Source organism: Cebus imitator, unplaced genomic scaffold, assembly GCF_001604975.1.
Source record: "Cebus imitator isolate Cc_AM_T3 unplaced genomic scaffold, Cebus_imitator-1.0 Scaffold325, whole genome shotgun sequence".
Taxonomy (NCBI): domain Eukaryota; kingdom Metazoa; phylum Chordata; class Mammalia; order Primates; family Cebidae; genus Cebus; species Cebus imitator.
The window spans coordinates 2,212,768-2,228,432 of record NW_016107640.1 but is presented as its reverse complement, the minus strand read 5'-3'; the positions used below and the strand labels follow the sequence as shown (position 1 = coordinate 2,228,432).

The 15,665-nt window shown below is 35.6% G+C and overlaps 1 protein-coding gene across 4 annotated transcripts in view; it reads right to left on the bottom strand.

The window, feature by feature from the left end:
* The window catches only part of DMXL2 (Dmx like 2), a 180,225-nt gene that overhangs the window by 136,919 nt on the left and 27,641 nt on the right, over window positions 1–15,665 (bottom strand). For all 4 annotated transcript variants that reach the window (XM_017504635.2, XM_017504636.2, XM_017504637.2 and 1 more), the window contains exons 2-6: window positions 14,963–15,088; window positions 12,287–12,358; window positions 8,571–8,649; window positions 7,304–7,439; window positions 6,576–6,642 (exon numbers count right to left, since the gene is read on the bottom strand). In XM_017504635.2, the coding sequence (XP_017360124.1) occupies window positions 6,576–6,642; window positions 7,304–7,439; window positions 8,571–8,649; window positions 12,287–12,358; window positions 14,963–15,088 (480 nt within the window). The remainder of the gene's footprint in view (window positions 1–6,575; window positions 6,643–7,303; window positions 7,440–8,570; window positions 8,650–12,286; window positions 12,359–14,962; window positions 15,089–15,665) is intronic.

The window sequence follows — 15,665 nt, the reverse complement described above, 5'->3', positions numbered from 1 at the left end:
AGTAAAACTCGCTAAAGACCTTTCTTTGGAGTGTGAAATGGAAGATGTCAAAGAATTGCTAGACAAAGAATCCGGAGAACTTACAAATGAAGAGCTAATCGAACTGGAAGAAGAAAGAGTGGCGGAAGAAGAAAGAAGAGAAGCAGAGAAAGAAGAGGAGGAGCCAGAGAGAAAGTTCACCACTAAGGGATTATCAGACGGTTTATCTTTACTGAATAAACTTCTTGTACATTTCGAAGCAATGGACCCAAACATCGAACGATTTGCAAGAATTGAACAGATGGCGCACGATGTGTTTTGTCCGTATCGTGAAATTTATGAAGAAAAAAAAAAAACATACAATTCAGACAAAGCTCACCATGTTTATGAAAAAACCAACTCTGGTAACCCAAACTGCTGCCTCAGATGATGACATCAACGATCTGCAGCCAAGCACCAGCGGCCAATAAAATGTTTCATGCATGTTTATATATTTTGATATGTTTTGCAATTGGGAAAATGTTTCCTGTGGTATTTTTTATACCTGTATTTTGTATTTTTGTATGCACCTGTATTTTGTAATTTTATATGTTTTGCAAATATTAAACCAGTTGTAGTGGTAATGCAGTGTTTTACTGAAACCTGACGAATGTAAAAATAAGAAACAAAATGGTGTAGAGATGATACAAATGGCATAAAATGAACAAAGAAAATTATGATATATAACAATAATGAAAGAAAATTATGATAAAATATGACTTAAAGATTTTTATAACATCATTTCACTGTATTGTACTTATAGCCTACTCAACTTACGACCAAATCGTGTTACGACCAGTTTGTCGGAACCAATCGTGGTCGTAAGTCGAGCACCAGCTGTACAGATAAATAACATCAGTGATACAAGCCTAAATAACCCAACTGGGGGAGGAGTAGTACAAATGAAACAAGATTGCCTGAGTGATAACTACTGAAGCTGAGTAAGTGAACATAGGAGTTCAGTAAATTTTTCACTGTACTTCTGTTTATGTTTGAAGAAAAAATTTTTTTTAAATTAAGACATCATAAATAAAGGGAAAAGAGACCAGGCTGGGCAACATGATCAAACTTTATTTATACAAAAAAATACAAAAACTAGCCACAGGTCATGGTGCACACCTGTAGTCCCAGCTACTCAAGAGGCTGAGGTAGGGACTGCCTGAGCCCAGGAGGTCAATGCTGCAATGAGCCGTGATTGTGCCACTGCACTTCAGTCTGGGTGACAGAACAAGACTCAGTCTAAAAAAAAAAAAAAAAAAATTCTACCAGACATACAAAGAGGAGCTGGTACCATTCCTTCTGAAACTATTCCAAGCAATACAAAAAAGAGGGAATCCTCCCTAACTCATTTTATGAGACCAACATCATCCTAATACCAAAACCTGGCAGAGACACAATTTAAAAAGAAAATTTCAGGCCAATATCTATGATGAACATTGATGCAAAAATCCTCAATAAACTACAGGCAAACAGAATACAACAGCACATTGAAAAGCTTATCCATCACGATCCAGTCAGCTTCATCTCGGGGATGCAAGGCTGGTTCAACATACACAAATCTATAAACATAATCCATCACAGAAACAGAACCAAAGACAAAAACTACATGTTATCTCAAAAGATGCAGAGAAGGCCTTCGACAAAATTCAACAGCGTTTTATGCTAAAAACTCTCAATAAACTAGGTAACGACGGAATGTATCTCAAAATAATAAAAGCTATTTATGACAAACCCACAGCCAATATCATAATGAATGGGCAAAAACTGGAAGCACTCCCTCTGAAAACTGGCACTAGACGGGGTGCCCTCTCTCACTATTCCTATTCAACATAGTATTGGAAGTTTTGGCCAGAGCAATCAGACAAGAAGAAGAAATAAAGCGTATTCAATTAGGAAAAGAGGAAGTCAAATTGTCTCTATTTGCAGACGACATGATTGTATATTTAGAAGACCCCACTGTCTCAGCCCAAAACCTCCTTAAGATGATATGCAACTTCAGCAAAGTCACAGGATACAAAATCAATGTGCAAAATCACAAGCATTCCTATACACCAGTAACAGACAGAGAGCCAAATCATGAGCAAACTCCCATTCACAATTGCTACAAAGACAATAAAATACCTAGGAATACAACTAACAAGGGACATGAAGGACCTCTTCAAGGAGAACTACGAACCACTGCCCAAGGAAATAAGAGAGGACACAAACAAATGGAAAAACAGTCCATGCTCATGGTTAGGAAGAAACAATATTGTAAAAATGGCCATACTGTCCCAAGAAATTTACAGAGTCAATGCTATCCCCATCAAGCTACCATTGACCTTCTTCACAAAACTGGAAAAAAACACCTTAAACTTCATGTGAAACCAAAACAGAGCTGGCATAGCCAAGACAATCCTAAGCAAAAAGAACAAAGCTGGAGGCATCACACTACCTGACTTCAAACTATACAAGGCTACAGTAATGAAAACAGCACAGTACTGATACTAAAACAGAGATACGGACCAATGGAACAGAACAGGGGCCTCAGAAGGAACACTACACATCAACCAACTGATCTTTGACATTTTTGACAAAAACACGCAGTGGGGAAAGGACGCCATGTTTAATAAATGGTGTCGGGAAAACTAGCTAGCCATGTGCAGAAAGCTAAAACTGGACCCCTTCCTTACACCTTACACAAAAATTAACCCCAGATTGATTAAAGATTTAAACATAAAACCTAACACCATAAAAACCCTAGAAGAAAATCTAGGCAAAACTATTCAGGACATAAGCACAGGCAAGGACTTCATGACTAAAGCATCAAAAGTATTGGCAAAAAAAGCCAAAATAGACAAATGGGATCTAATTAAACTTAAGAGCTCTGCACAGCAAAAGAAACAATCATTAGTGAACCGGCAACCAACAGAAGGGGAAAAAATTTTTGCAAGCTACCCATTTGACAAAGGGCTAATATCCAGAATCTACCAAGAACTAAAACAAATTTACAAGAAAAAAACAACCCCAACAAAAAATGGGCAAAGGATATAAACAGACACTTTTCAAAAGAAGACATGTAGGCGGCCAGCAAACATGAAAAAATACTCATCATCACCAGTCATTCGAGAAATGCAAATCAAAACCACACTGAGATACTACATCACACCAGTTAGAATGGCAATCAGTAAAAAATCTGGAGACAACAGATGCTGGAGAGGATGTGGAGAAACAGGAACTCTTTTACATTGTTGGTGGGAGGGTAAATTAGTTCAACCAGTGTGGAAGACAGTGTGGCAACTACTCAAGGATCTAGAAATAGAAATACGATTTGACCCAATAATATCATTACTGGGTTATATAACCAAAGGATTATAAATCATTATAAAGACACATGCACATATATGTTCACAGCGACACTGTTTACAATAGCAAAAACTTGAAATCAACCCAAATGCTCATCAATGACAGACTGGATAAAGAAAATGTGGCACATATACACCATGGAATACTATGCAGCCATAAAAAAGGATGAGTTTATGTCCTTTGTAGGGACATGGATGAAGCTGCAAACCATCATTCTCAGCAAACTGACACAGGAACAGAAAACCAAACACCACATGTTCTCACTCATAAGTGGGTGTTGAACAATGAGAACACAAGGACACAGGGAGGGGAACATCACACACTGGGGCCTGTTGGTGGGGAGAGAGGGTAGGGGAGGGATACCAGGGAGTGGGGGGATTGGGGAGGGATAACATTAGGAGAAATACCTAATGTAGGTGACAGGCGGATGGATGCAGCAAGCCACCATGGCATGTGTATACCTATGTAACAATCCTATACGATCTGCACATGTACTCCAGAGCTTCAAGTATAATAAAAAAAAAAACTTGTAAAGAAAAGAAAGACACAAACTCTGTTAAGTTTAAAACTGTGGAACACTAAATATTATCTTATTTAGGAATTCAGATGACTGAAACTTTTTTTAAATAAAATAATAAACATGAAAGTCAGGATTCTGGTTGCCTGGGGTGGGAGGGGAGGAAGGAGATGCACAGAGAAAGATAATGGACTCATTTGTTTTATGTTCTTTGTCTCAAGTTGAGAAGTATGGGACATGGGTATTTGTTTAATTAATTATTGTATCTTACACAACATGTTTTATATACACTTTTTAACTTATAAAATATTTTGTAATTTAAAAAGTGGAGAATTTTAAAACCTCTTAAAAGTTAAAAATTTAATAGCAGACAAAAATTAGTTTGAAGTTACGTCTGAAAAGTCCCCCAGAAATTAAAAGAAAAAGATGGGCAGATGAAAAAAGGTGGGGGAATAGTAAGAGAATTATTGTAAAAGTACCATATCCGAATAAGAAGAGATCCAGAGAGAGAAGGAAAAAACACACAAAAGACATAAAATCTCTCAGAATTGAAAGACATAGTTTTAGACTTAATAGGTCCCCCAGATGTTGTAGTGTTAATTGGATAGTGTGCTTTGGCTTCCATTCTGGGTGAGTGCAGGAGAGTCCTCTTCATACAATTTCTTCAGCTGTAATCAGTGTCAGTGATGTATGAGTTATTCATTGGCTTAGGCTGTGGTTGGTAGCAGAGGCTGTGGTGAAGCTTTGCTAGAGACAGGGACACCAGACAGGCCAGTTTTGGGGCACCAGTGGTGGCAGAGGCAGGCCAGGCATGCCGGCCCTTGGGCTCCAAGGCAGCATACGTGGACACCAGCAGTCACAGGTCCAGGAGGACCAGTTTTGGGCCTATAGGCAGCTCAGTCAGGTGCTAGTGGTAGCAAAGGTAGTTATGGAAAATAGTATGGCATTTTCTCAAAAAAAAAAAAAAAAAAAAAATAGAGCTACCATACAATTCATCAATCCCACTACTGGTTATTAATTCAAAGAGAAGGAAATCAGTATATCAAAAGGATACCTACACTCCCATGTTTACTGCAGCACTACTCACCATAGCCAATATATAAAATCAACCTAGACGCCCATCAGTAAATCAAAGGATAAATGAAATGTGGTAAATATACACAGTGAAATACTCTTTGGCTATAAAAAGGGCAAAATCCTGTAATTTGCAGTAACGTAAATGGAACTAGAAGTTATTACGTAAAATAAGACAAGCACAGAAAGAAAAATACCACATTTTCTTAATCTTATGTGGGAGATAAAAAAGGAAATGAAGTTGGTTAATTGGTAAAATACACAGTTGGATGGAGTAAGTTCAAGTATTCAATAGTACAGTAGGGTGGCTATAGTTAACAATAATATATTGCATATTTCAATTAGCTATAAGATTTGAAATGTTCCCAACAAAAACAGACAAATGTTTGAGGTGATGGAAATCCTACTCTGATTTGACCATCATTACACTTACACGTTTCAAAATATCATATGTATCCCATACATATATCAATAAAAAATAAGTTTATTGATATATAATACCGAGGGTTAATGATTTTCAACCCAATTCTATGCCCGAGAAAATCAAGCATAAGAAAAAAATCTTTCAGACGTGTAAGGCCTAAAAAATGCTTTTTTCTATTCACCTTTCTTCAGGAACCTATTAGAGGATATCACTATCAAAACAAGGAAAAAGGAAGATAAATGATGCCAAGAAAGAGAAAATTTAACAAAGGAAAGAAGCAAAGAGAATTTCCCAAAGTTGGCAAAAGAAAATCCAAAAATGGTAGCTCTGCCATTTTAGGCTAGTAGAGCAACCAAGCTGGATGAGAGCAAAGATAACACATGTTTCCAGAATACCTCCTATGTGGGATTGTACGGAGAAAAGATTCAAAGTAGTTCTAAGGATGAATCAGGTATACAGAAAAAAAACAAACCATAAACAAAGTAATTATTATCTCCAAAGTAATTATTAACTATTAAGAATATTCTGTATAATCTTAATAATGTTAACAATAACTTATGATTTATCCAAAATCATGAGATAACTATGTCAGGAAGGTAAAAGCAAGTGAAATGAATATCTGTATGTGTTATATGTGAAGACAAGGTTGGGATATCAACCCCGCCCCTTTATCAAACTAAAGCCTCAGCTTCTGCAGTGGGAAGGCAAAAAATCATACATACAACCAGGGGGACTGGGCAGAGAGAATCAAGAAATGGGAGCACCTGCAAGTTACTTAAGGACATGAAAGGAAATATCAAAATATTCAACTTCACAGATAACTGCCTCCTGGACACAGGAATTAGAGTGGGAATAATGAGGCAGGGAGTACATCTTCTCATTGTGAATCCAGTATTATTATTTTACTTTTTAAGTTACATACATATGCTATTTTTAATCACAAAACTTAGTTTTTAAAAAATGCACATGATGTAAGGACAAATAAAAGTAATAAGAATAGCCATTATTTCCCAAGTCCCTACAACCTGTGGGGACAATACCAAGTCTTTTACAAACAGCACTTTTATTCTTCACGCCAGCCTTGCCAAGGAGGATTATCCCAGTTTTACAGATAAGAAAACTGAAAATAAAAATGAGTAAGAAACATTTTGCGTTCTTTTATTTGTTTCTACTGTATGTTTTTGTTTGATCCTTTACCTTTCCAGCAGTAGCAAAATATTCACCATCAGGAGACCATTCCATCAAATGTACAGACACTGAGGTTCTAAAAAAGAAAAAGTTAAGCAAATAGCACTTTTAAAATCTGGTATGCTGTATATATAAATAGTCAAGATGAGATTTTTGTAACATCAGAGTCAGAATCTTCAGAATAAGACGGTTTTACATAAATAAAATATTTCACCTCCATAAAAACATAAATTAATTAAAACTACTCCAACATTCACTTTGGGAAAAGAAGGATTTAAGTAACATGCATATAGTATATCTCCACCTACATGTCCCAACATCCTAAATATAACATGTTAAAAGCTGAGTTTATCATAATCCCTGACTGGTCTTCATCACATAATCTTTATGAATGTTAATAATATATCTTCCATTTGAAAGACTGGCTGGCAACTTTCATGACATCGTCCCTTTCCCCATCCTTATCTCAATCTATTAATGAGTAATTCCTATGTATCAACCTGTCAATTCCTGTCCTGGGGCTGTAACTATGAAAATACTTTCATCCTTTTTTAAAATTATTAACTGTAGCACAAATTAAAGAATGATGTTATATGGGTTTTGGTTAGAAAATATCCACTTTCTAGGCTTCTAAATGCAATGGTACCATAAAAAATAAAGATCTTTGTGAAAGGGAACATATTTTAGGAAGCATTTGCTTTTAATTAATGAATATAACAATAGAAATAGATACTAACTTGCATTGCCAGACACACTTCCAATCATTTAAAACAGGTGGCATTTTATTATCAATTTCTTCCTCCTCTTCCAGAATATCATCTCCTGGAGGAGCCCACAACTGAACTGAATCAGTTGCTGTTAACAATCTATTATCTGAAAATTAAAGAATGTTCTGATGAATACACAAAGATTATACAGGGAAATACATGCACATGGGCTTCTGTTTAGATCTGTAAACTATTAATATTATGTGAAAAGTAACCAATATCACTAATGAAAAATACCTGATGTATATATAAAGTCCCTTAGAAGGAAAAAAAGCATCTTTCTGGACAGCAAAGAGTAGTTCTTAAGATTTGAGAACAACAAAGAAAAGCTTACTGGCAAAGAGTTATTATATCAAGCAAGTACAAAAAAATTAACAGCAAACGTATTAACAGATAACAAACTCGCCAATAACTCTGAAATTACCACATAAAATGACCTCGAGATATAAGGCATAACTACAAATTAATAAAAGGTGGTTTTATACATGAAATATAAAAGTAATCCTCATTAATTGCGAACATAAAAAGGGACAATAGCTATTATCATTAGAGGTTCCTAATTTTTCAAAAGGAAAGATAGCAATTTCCTGATACAAATGATAAAATGAGGTGAAGTTTTTTGTATTTTTTTTGAGATGGAGTTTTGCCCGTTGCCCAGGCTGTAGTGCAATGGCTCGATGTCGGCTCACAGCAACCTCTGCCTCCCGAGTTCAAGCGATTCTCCTACTTCAGCCTCCCAAGTAGCTGGGATTACAGGCATGCACCACCTCACCCGGCTCAATTTTTTGTATTTTTAGTAGAGACGGGGTTTCTCCATGTTGGTCAGGCTGGTCTCAAACTCCTGACCTCAGGTGATCCACCCGTGTCAGCCTCCCAAAGAGCTGGGATTACAGGCATGAACCACTGCGCCTGGCCAGAAGTTTTCTTGGTCTCTGTTTGATTTCTAATTGTGTTTCTAAGTAAATACAACAAGAGTAAAGTGCAGCACATGTTAACTAGGAAACAAATCATCACTGTTTCTTGAAATAAAACACTCAAAGGCAGGGGAAAAAAACAGAATAGTAAATTAAGCATTGTACAATGCACTATACACCAAGAACAAAAAATTATATTCGTCAACAAAAAGAAGATATAATGTACTGATCATTTTCTTATTATGGGAGACTATATCACATTCTTATCATACATTTAAAACAAATATTTAATTTAGATAATTTTAAATATAATTGCTAAATACCTTGAGGATCCCATGCTAAGTTGTACGTCACAGAACTCAAAAAAAACTGCCCAGTTTTAAGCCACTGGCACTTGAGTTGCTAAAATATGTAGACAAAAAGAAATAAGAAAAAAGAAAAAGATGTTTTTAAAATAATATCCCAAAACACTACCATTTTATCATTTTCTTTAACTTATAACTTCATGATCTGAAACAAACATGCAAATATTACACTATTATTTTCGTATACTGTTTTTAACATAACTTTCATTGGTTCTACTACTATTTATTCTACCATATTGAGCTCCTTGCCATGCCCAAACAAAGCAGGTTCTCTCAGGCTTCCTTCATATCTATAAATACATTCCTATGTTTAGGATATCCTATTCCTCACGTCTCCATCTGCAAACTCCTATCCTTCCACTAAGATAAGCTAACTCATCATCTCTGCTATGAAGCCTTCTGTGACATCCTGGCAGCACCAAAAGCACTTTTACATTCTGCCATTATAACACGGATCACATAGAATTAGTATTTGTTTACATATCTGGCTCTCCCAGTAAACTGCAACTGTGCAAGGGCAGAAACTATGTCATAATATTTTTTGTTATCATCAGCATTTGTAATAGCTGGTACAAACATGTTAAATGTTTATTAACATAAAATAAATGCACATTAGAAAGAAGGCCGGGCGCGGTGGCTCACGCCTGTAATCCCAGCACTTTGGGAGGCTGAGGCGGGTGGATCACGAGGTCAAGAGATCGAGACCATCCTGGTCAACACGGTGAAACCCCGTCTCTACTAAAGCTACAAAAAATTAGCTGGGCATGGTGGCGCGTGCCTGTAATCCCAGCTACTCAGGAGGCTGAGGCAGGAGAATTGCCTGAACCCAGGAGGCGGAGGTTGCGGTGAGCCGAGATCGCGCCATTGCACTCCAGCCTGGGTAACAAGAGCGAAACTCCATCTCAAAAAAAAAAAAAAAAAAAAAAGAAAGAAATGCAAATTGTCATAATCTCATGATGCCTAAAGCTGGATTTATCTCCTCAAAAGTCAACCAATTCGCACTATATTGTGTATACGATCCACAAATTTTATATCTTAATTTCAACCTATTTTCTTAATATTTTCATTCTAAAAGGTGATTTAAAGTTTAAAAGTCCTTTAAAAGAACTTTGCCATGAAATACAATCTCTAAGTAAACAAAAGTTTACATATTTCTTTGTAGTACATAAATATAAAATGTCCTTTTGTGAGAGGACATTTGTATGTTTTGCAAATGTCCTCTCACAAAAGGACATTTTATATTTATATAAAGCTATGTTACCTTAGGCAAGTTATATGTTAATAGTTTGGCAAATAATTTTTAACTAGTAATACCCTTTCTTGTTACAATATTTTAAGAATATTTAACAATTTAAAATTTTATGCAAGGTTTCTTGATTACTTTGAGGAAGAGTTTTAAAATACAGCTGCAACCCAACAGTCTGGGAGGCCACAACAGACAGATTGCTTAGGGCAGGAATTTGAAACCAGCCTGGGCAACATAGCAAGACCCTCATCTGTATAAAAAATTTTAAAATTAGCTGGGCATGGTAGCGCACACCTGTAGTCCTAGCTACTCAGGAGGCTGAGGTGGAAGGATCACTTTAGCCCACAAGTTGGAGGATACAATGAGCTATGATCACACCACTGCATTCCAGCCTGGGTGACAGAGCAAGCCTCTAAAAAAAAATGTGTGTTTCTCTCTCTCTCTCTCTCTCTCTCTCTCTCTCGCTGTGTGTGTGTGTGTGTGTGTGTGTGTGTGTGTGTGTGTGTGTGGTGTGTATATCTGCAAACCCTGCACTTCATTATCCAAAAATAACTTTATACTGTATAATCAGAGAAAATGTTATTTTTAAACCCTACCACTGCTGGCCAAACAACAATCACAACAGCACGCTATTTTAAATACTGTTCAACAAATCTATTTTAGTGTAGTAATTAAGTAATTCCTAAAATTATAGACATCCCTAATATTTTTTCCTTTAGTGTTCCTCAGAGTGTAATCTGTGGAGCAACTACCTTGAAGAAATTTGGGGAATGAGGCCTGCAAACCTGAATTTTTACTATTTTAGCTCTAGGTGACTCTGAAGTAGCTCAAAATTTGATATCCATTTCACAATACTATTATAGGGAAAGATTAATATTTTAATTTACACTGTTTATGGGGAATATAAAAATATAAAATATAAAAAGATATATTAAAATACATACATTTAACAAAAAATACCAAAACCATTTGCTTTAATGTATTTCACTTAAAAAATACTTTAAAAATTACTTGTAAATATATACTTTTAGCATTCAAATTTAGCATTTGCAATTTTGATTATTTGTGAGTGATGGTGGAATTTTAAATGCATGCAGTACTTTTTAAAGGGGTTAATCCTAACCACATTGGATTTCTTTTAATGTTAAGTAAAATAAATATATAATATAGTACCCAGTATGAATATGGATGGTTCACAATGTGGTATGCTTAACCACTTAGCTGGTAAGTGAGCTTATCTAAACTCCTAACCCCTTCATTCAGTCAACATTTAGGAGTAACTGATATGTTCCAGATAGTGTTCTACGCACTGAGGATTCACCAGTGAAAAAAAGAAACAAAGCCTCCTACCCTTATGCACCTTTAGATAACATTCTAAATAGTAAACAATAAATAAATAAATGTTGCAAAAACAATTTTAAACAGAAAGCGGGGTTACAATTTTCTAAAGGGTGGTCAAGGTAAACCTCATTGACAAGGTATTATTGAGCAAAGACCTAAAGAATCTGTGGGAGCTATCTCTGGAGATAACTGGAGGAAAAACATTCCTGACAAAGAAAACAACCAACACAAAGGTTCAGAGAGGGAAGGGTAACTGAGAAATACTAAAAATGCCAATGTGGTCGGAGTAGAACCATGATCTCTGAGACATAATAAGTGTGGTACTGAGTAGAAGGGAAGTTGTAGTCTACATTAAGGCTTTTGCCTTTCTATCTGAAAGACATATGGAGCAGCTGGGCTTGGTGGCTCATGCCTGTAATCTCAGCACTTTGGGAGGCTGAGGCAGGAGGACAGCTTAGCCCCAGGGTTCAAGACCAGCCTGAGCACCACTGGGAAATCCCATCTCCACGAAAAATTTAAAAATTAGCTGGCAATGGTGGTGCATGCCTGTAGTCCCAGTTAATTGGGAGGCTGAGATGGAAGGATCACTTGACCCTCACAGGGTCTGTAGTGAGCAGCAATCGTGCCACTGCACTCCAGCCTAGGCAATGGAGGCAGACCCTGTTTCAAAAAAAAAAAAGAAAAGAAAAAAGAGAGAGAGAAATATGGAACCATTATAGAGCTTTAAGCAGAGAAATGTCATGATCTGCTCTGTTGAGACTAGAGACTGGGGGCTGAGGGCAACAGGAAAACAGGTATCAGATAGAGATTAGTAATCCAGGCAAGAAATAACAGTAATTCAAACTAGGGTAGATCTCAATTAACACAGTGAATCTCAATTTGCAATATTCTAGAGACCTGAGTTTCTAAAAGCACTAGGGATATATCCCTAGTGAATTTAAGAATCCTACCGTAAATCACCAGACCAATTTTCACTAATACTCTAGTACACTTTCAGCACTAGCTCCTAAGGAGCTTTTTATTAACATCACTTGGATTCTAAAGTTAACTAGATTCTAAAAGTATTCTATTATCCGTTAATACTTACACAATTTCTTTTATGAGAATTTATGCCCAAGGGCTCAAATATACATACAGCATTACCATACGAAGCTGCAATCTAAAAAACAATAAATATAGCATTAATATCTAGAAAAGGGTAAAATAAACATATCTTCCTCTTCATAATAATGTATAAACCAATTACATATAATATCTCAATACAGAATTCATGGTTTATTTCCTTCCATAAATATATCTTGAAGTATACTGGAGTTAAGAGTCTCTTCTCTGTTATCGAAAAATTCAGCAGGCTTTATTTTACATAACAAATAGAAGGCTGACCTATTCAAAGAAATCATATTTTCCTAAGAATTTTATTTTTTCAGATAAAAATAACTATTAAAAAATATATTTCAAAAGCAAGCATCTTTGTCAGAAACTTTATAATCAGTGAAAATAATATAAAATCTATGAGAAAAGCATCAAATAATAACAGGTCTTAAAAATATTTCAAATAAAATAGCCTAGTTATACCATCAAACAGAAAATACCAATTGGGACACCATCTAGAGGAAGGAAGAGAAAAAACGGGCTCCGACGTGTGATATTCCCCTCCCTGTGTCCACGTGTTCTCATTGTTCAACACCCACTTATAAGTTGAGAATATGTGGTATTTGGCTTTCTGTTCTTATGTCAGTTTGTGACTCTAATATTCACTGTTTTAAAATTAAACATTAAATTTAAATGGAAAAATAGAAAAAAAATGGGCTAAGGAGATGTCAGGGAGCCATCCACTGCACCTGGGGGAAAAGAGCTGATGCGGACATCTCCAGAGGACTGAAGCAAGAAATTTAGAGACCAGGAGGATTTTGTTCCAGGTCACATACCTGATAAGAAAAGACATAAATCCTTCTGTTCCTAGAAATTACCAGCGTCTGTTTTCCAATAATTTCTTGAAGGCTAGTTCCCAGTTCATAGTCCTCTTGGTAAGAAGGAATTAACTACAGTGAAGAGACCAAAAACCATCCTTTCTGACACCTCTGCACCCCAGTTAACCTTTAAAACTAAATTAGGTATATATTCTTGTAAGGCCTGGCAAAAATATTCCCTGTGATTTGAAGGCACTGTCATGCCAAAAAGTGATTTTAACTCTTACCTAACATCTAACATTTTTTCCAAGAAAAAGCATAATCCACAACAGAAAGTTACTTCAAATAACACTTATGCAACGAACGTTGTGAATGATCCCATTCAACATGTCAATCAATGAATGAATGATTATAATAGACTAATACAAAGTCACCAATGTGAAAGTTATCACCACAAGGATTGGGGGATAAAAAGACTAAAGGAACATGGCAATAAAGACAATAACGATATTACAATTTTGCCTTATTTACATTAAACCAGGCCAAAAAAATTAGAAACACAAGTTACTTTGTTTCCCATGGTATAAATACCAATGTCTTATATACTTTTTAAAAACCTTTACTCCCAGAGTATGTGTCCGTTGCAATTATCACCAGCAATGATATTGAATTATTTACTAAAATTCACCTCTGACAACTATCATACAGCTCTAGGCAGACTTAAGCTACCTTGCTTGGCCTAGAGAGAAAAGCAACAAAAAATTAACGAGAGAAATCCGACACTCTCCGTGTTTTCTAAAATAAGTGTAAGCAATGCTTGGGAGTAGGGGGACCCGGGGAAGGGGGGGAATCAGAAAAGCAAGAAACAAGTATTAGGAAACACCAGGAAATCCAGTGTTTCAATACTACGCCAAATGTATCACTGAATTGTCAAGTACTGATATATTTACAGAAATATTAAGGCTTGATACAAACAGTAGGATAGGGCAGGATAAATGGTATAATAAAGTAATCATAATTTATCATTCAGTACAAATTTGTATGATTACTATTTATCACCATGAATATTCTGATTTAACATATCCTTAATCAAATTTGTTACCCAATAAAGAACAATTTCTAGAACACTAAAATTGTTTAAACTGTTACAATAATTATAGGTAAAAACGTTATTTCTCTATTCTTGTAGAGACATTCAACTCTGCTATGTAATACTGGCCTTACTGAATTGCTGGAGTATACAGCAAACATGCTATATTTACTTGACATGCAACCAAAATTTGATTATGTTTCAAAATTGTGTGGAGGGAGTACATATGATGAAATTTTAACCATTTTAAAATAAGCCCTCTGTTTTAAAGCCTGAATGAACCACAAGACTCTTCACTCAACAAAAAAAAAATCTTTCATTATATTAACAGACTTTACAAAGCACTTGCTATATGACAACCATGATATTAGACATTAACAACTTGCTGAATTTCTTAATAAAACTTTGATGTTATAGTATGAGGAATATAAGGGGTGCTAGGTAGAGAAAATAAAAGTTTACTTCCCCCTACTGGCTTAATGGCTGCTAGAAGTATTAACTGGCAGAATATCAGTATGCACAGGATTGTAAGGCCTACAGATCTCTGAAGACAGCATACACCTGTAGAACAATTAATTACCAAATTATCAGTTTAATGGCACTTTATAATTTGTATAAAACCTATCACTATACAATTCTATTAACAGCCACCCAAGCAATACATAAGAAATTGTAAACAAGCTTTGCATAAAAGGATATGAATATTCTGAGATTATTAAACACATTTTAAAATGACATTTAGTAAAGAAATTAAATCCCTTACTCTTCCTTGTTGGTTAGAACACTCCACACAACTGACTTGGATGTTTCCATGCTTAGCACCAGGAATGATCTGTACACATTCAAAGTCATTTGCCAAAATAACGATATCACAGCCTGATCCATATGCCTAAAAAAAAAAAAGTTTTACAATATATAAGATATGCAACTTTTGAAATCTTATTACATAATATTTTATCTTACATTTTATTGCCATTATAAAGTATACTTTAGCACACTTTACAAAGCAGTTAAGACTATCAATTTCTAAATAAGAACATTAAACGTCACATAAAAAAAAAACTGATGACACTCCATGCATTATCATTCAACAACTGTTACTAATAGGAAAAGGTTCTTCCAGTTCTTAAATATGACAGCCTCTGTTCCTGCAGGTCATAAATCATTCTGTTTAGACTTTCTCTCCAAAGTTCATCTCAGTAAACCCTAAAATATAAAAGCTCCGACTAAAAATACTAAGACACTGAAGACTCCAACTGTGTTCCCGGGGTTCAAACCAGGCTTAAAAAAGATCGAGAAAGAAATCAGACAGGCATTTTCCAACACAATTCCACGTGCCTTAAAGACTAGTTAAATAGATATGAACACCAAAGGCGGAATTACATGCACTGAAGCACAGCTGAACTTAAACGCAGCAGTGACCCAAATGAATCCATGACATAGCCTGCCTCCATTGCCCCATTCAT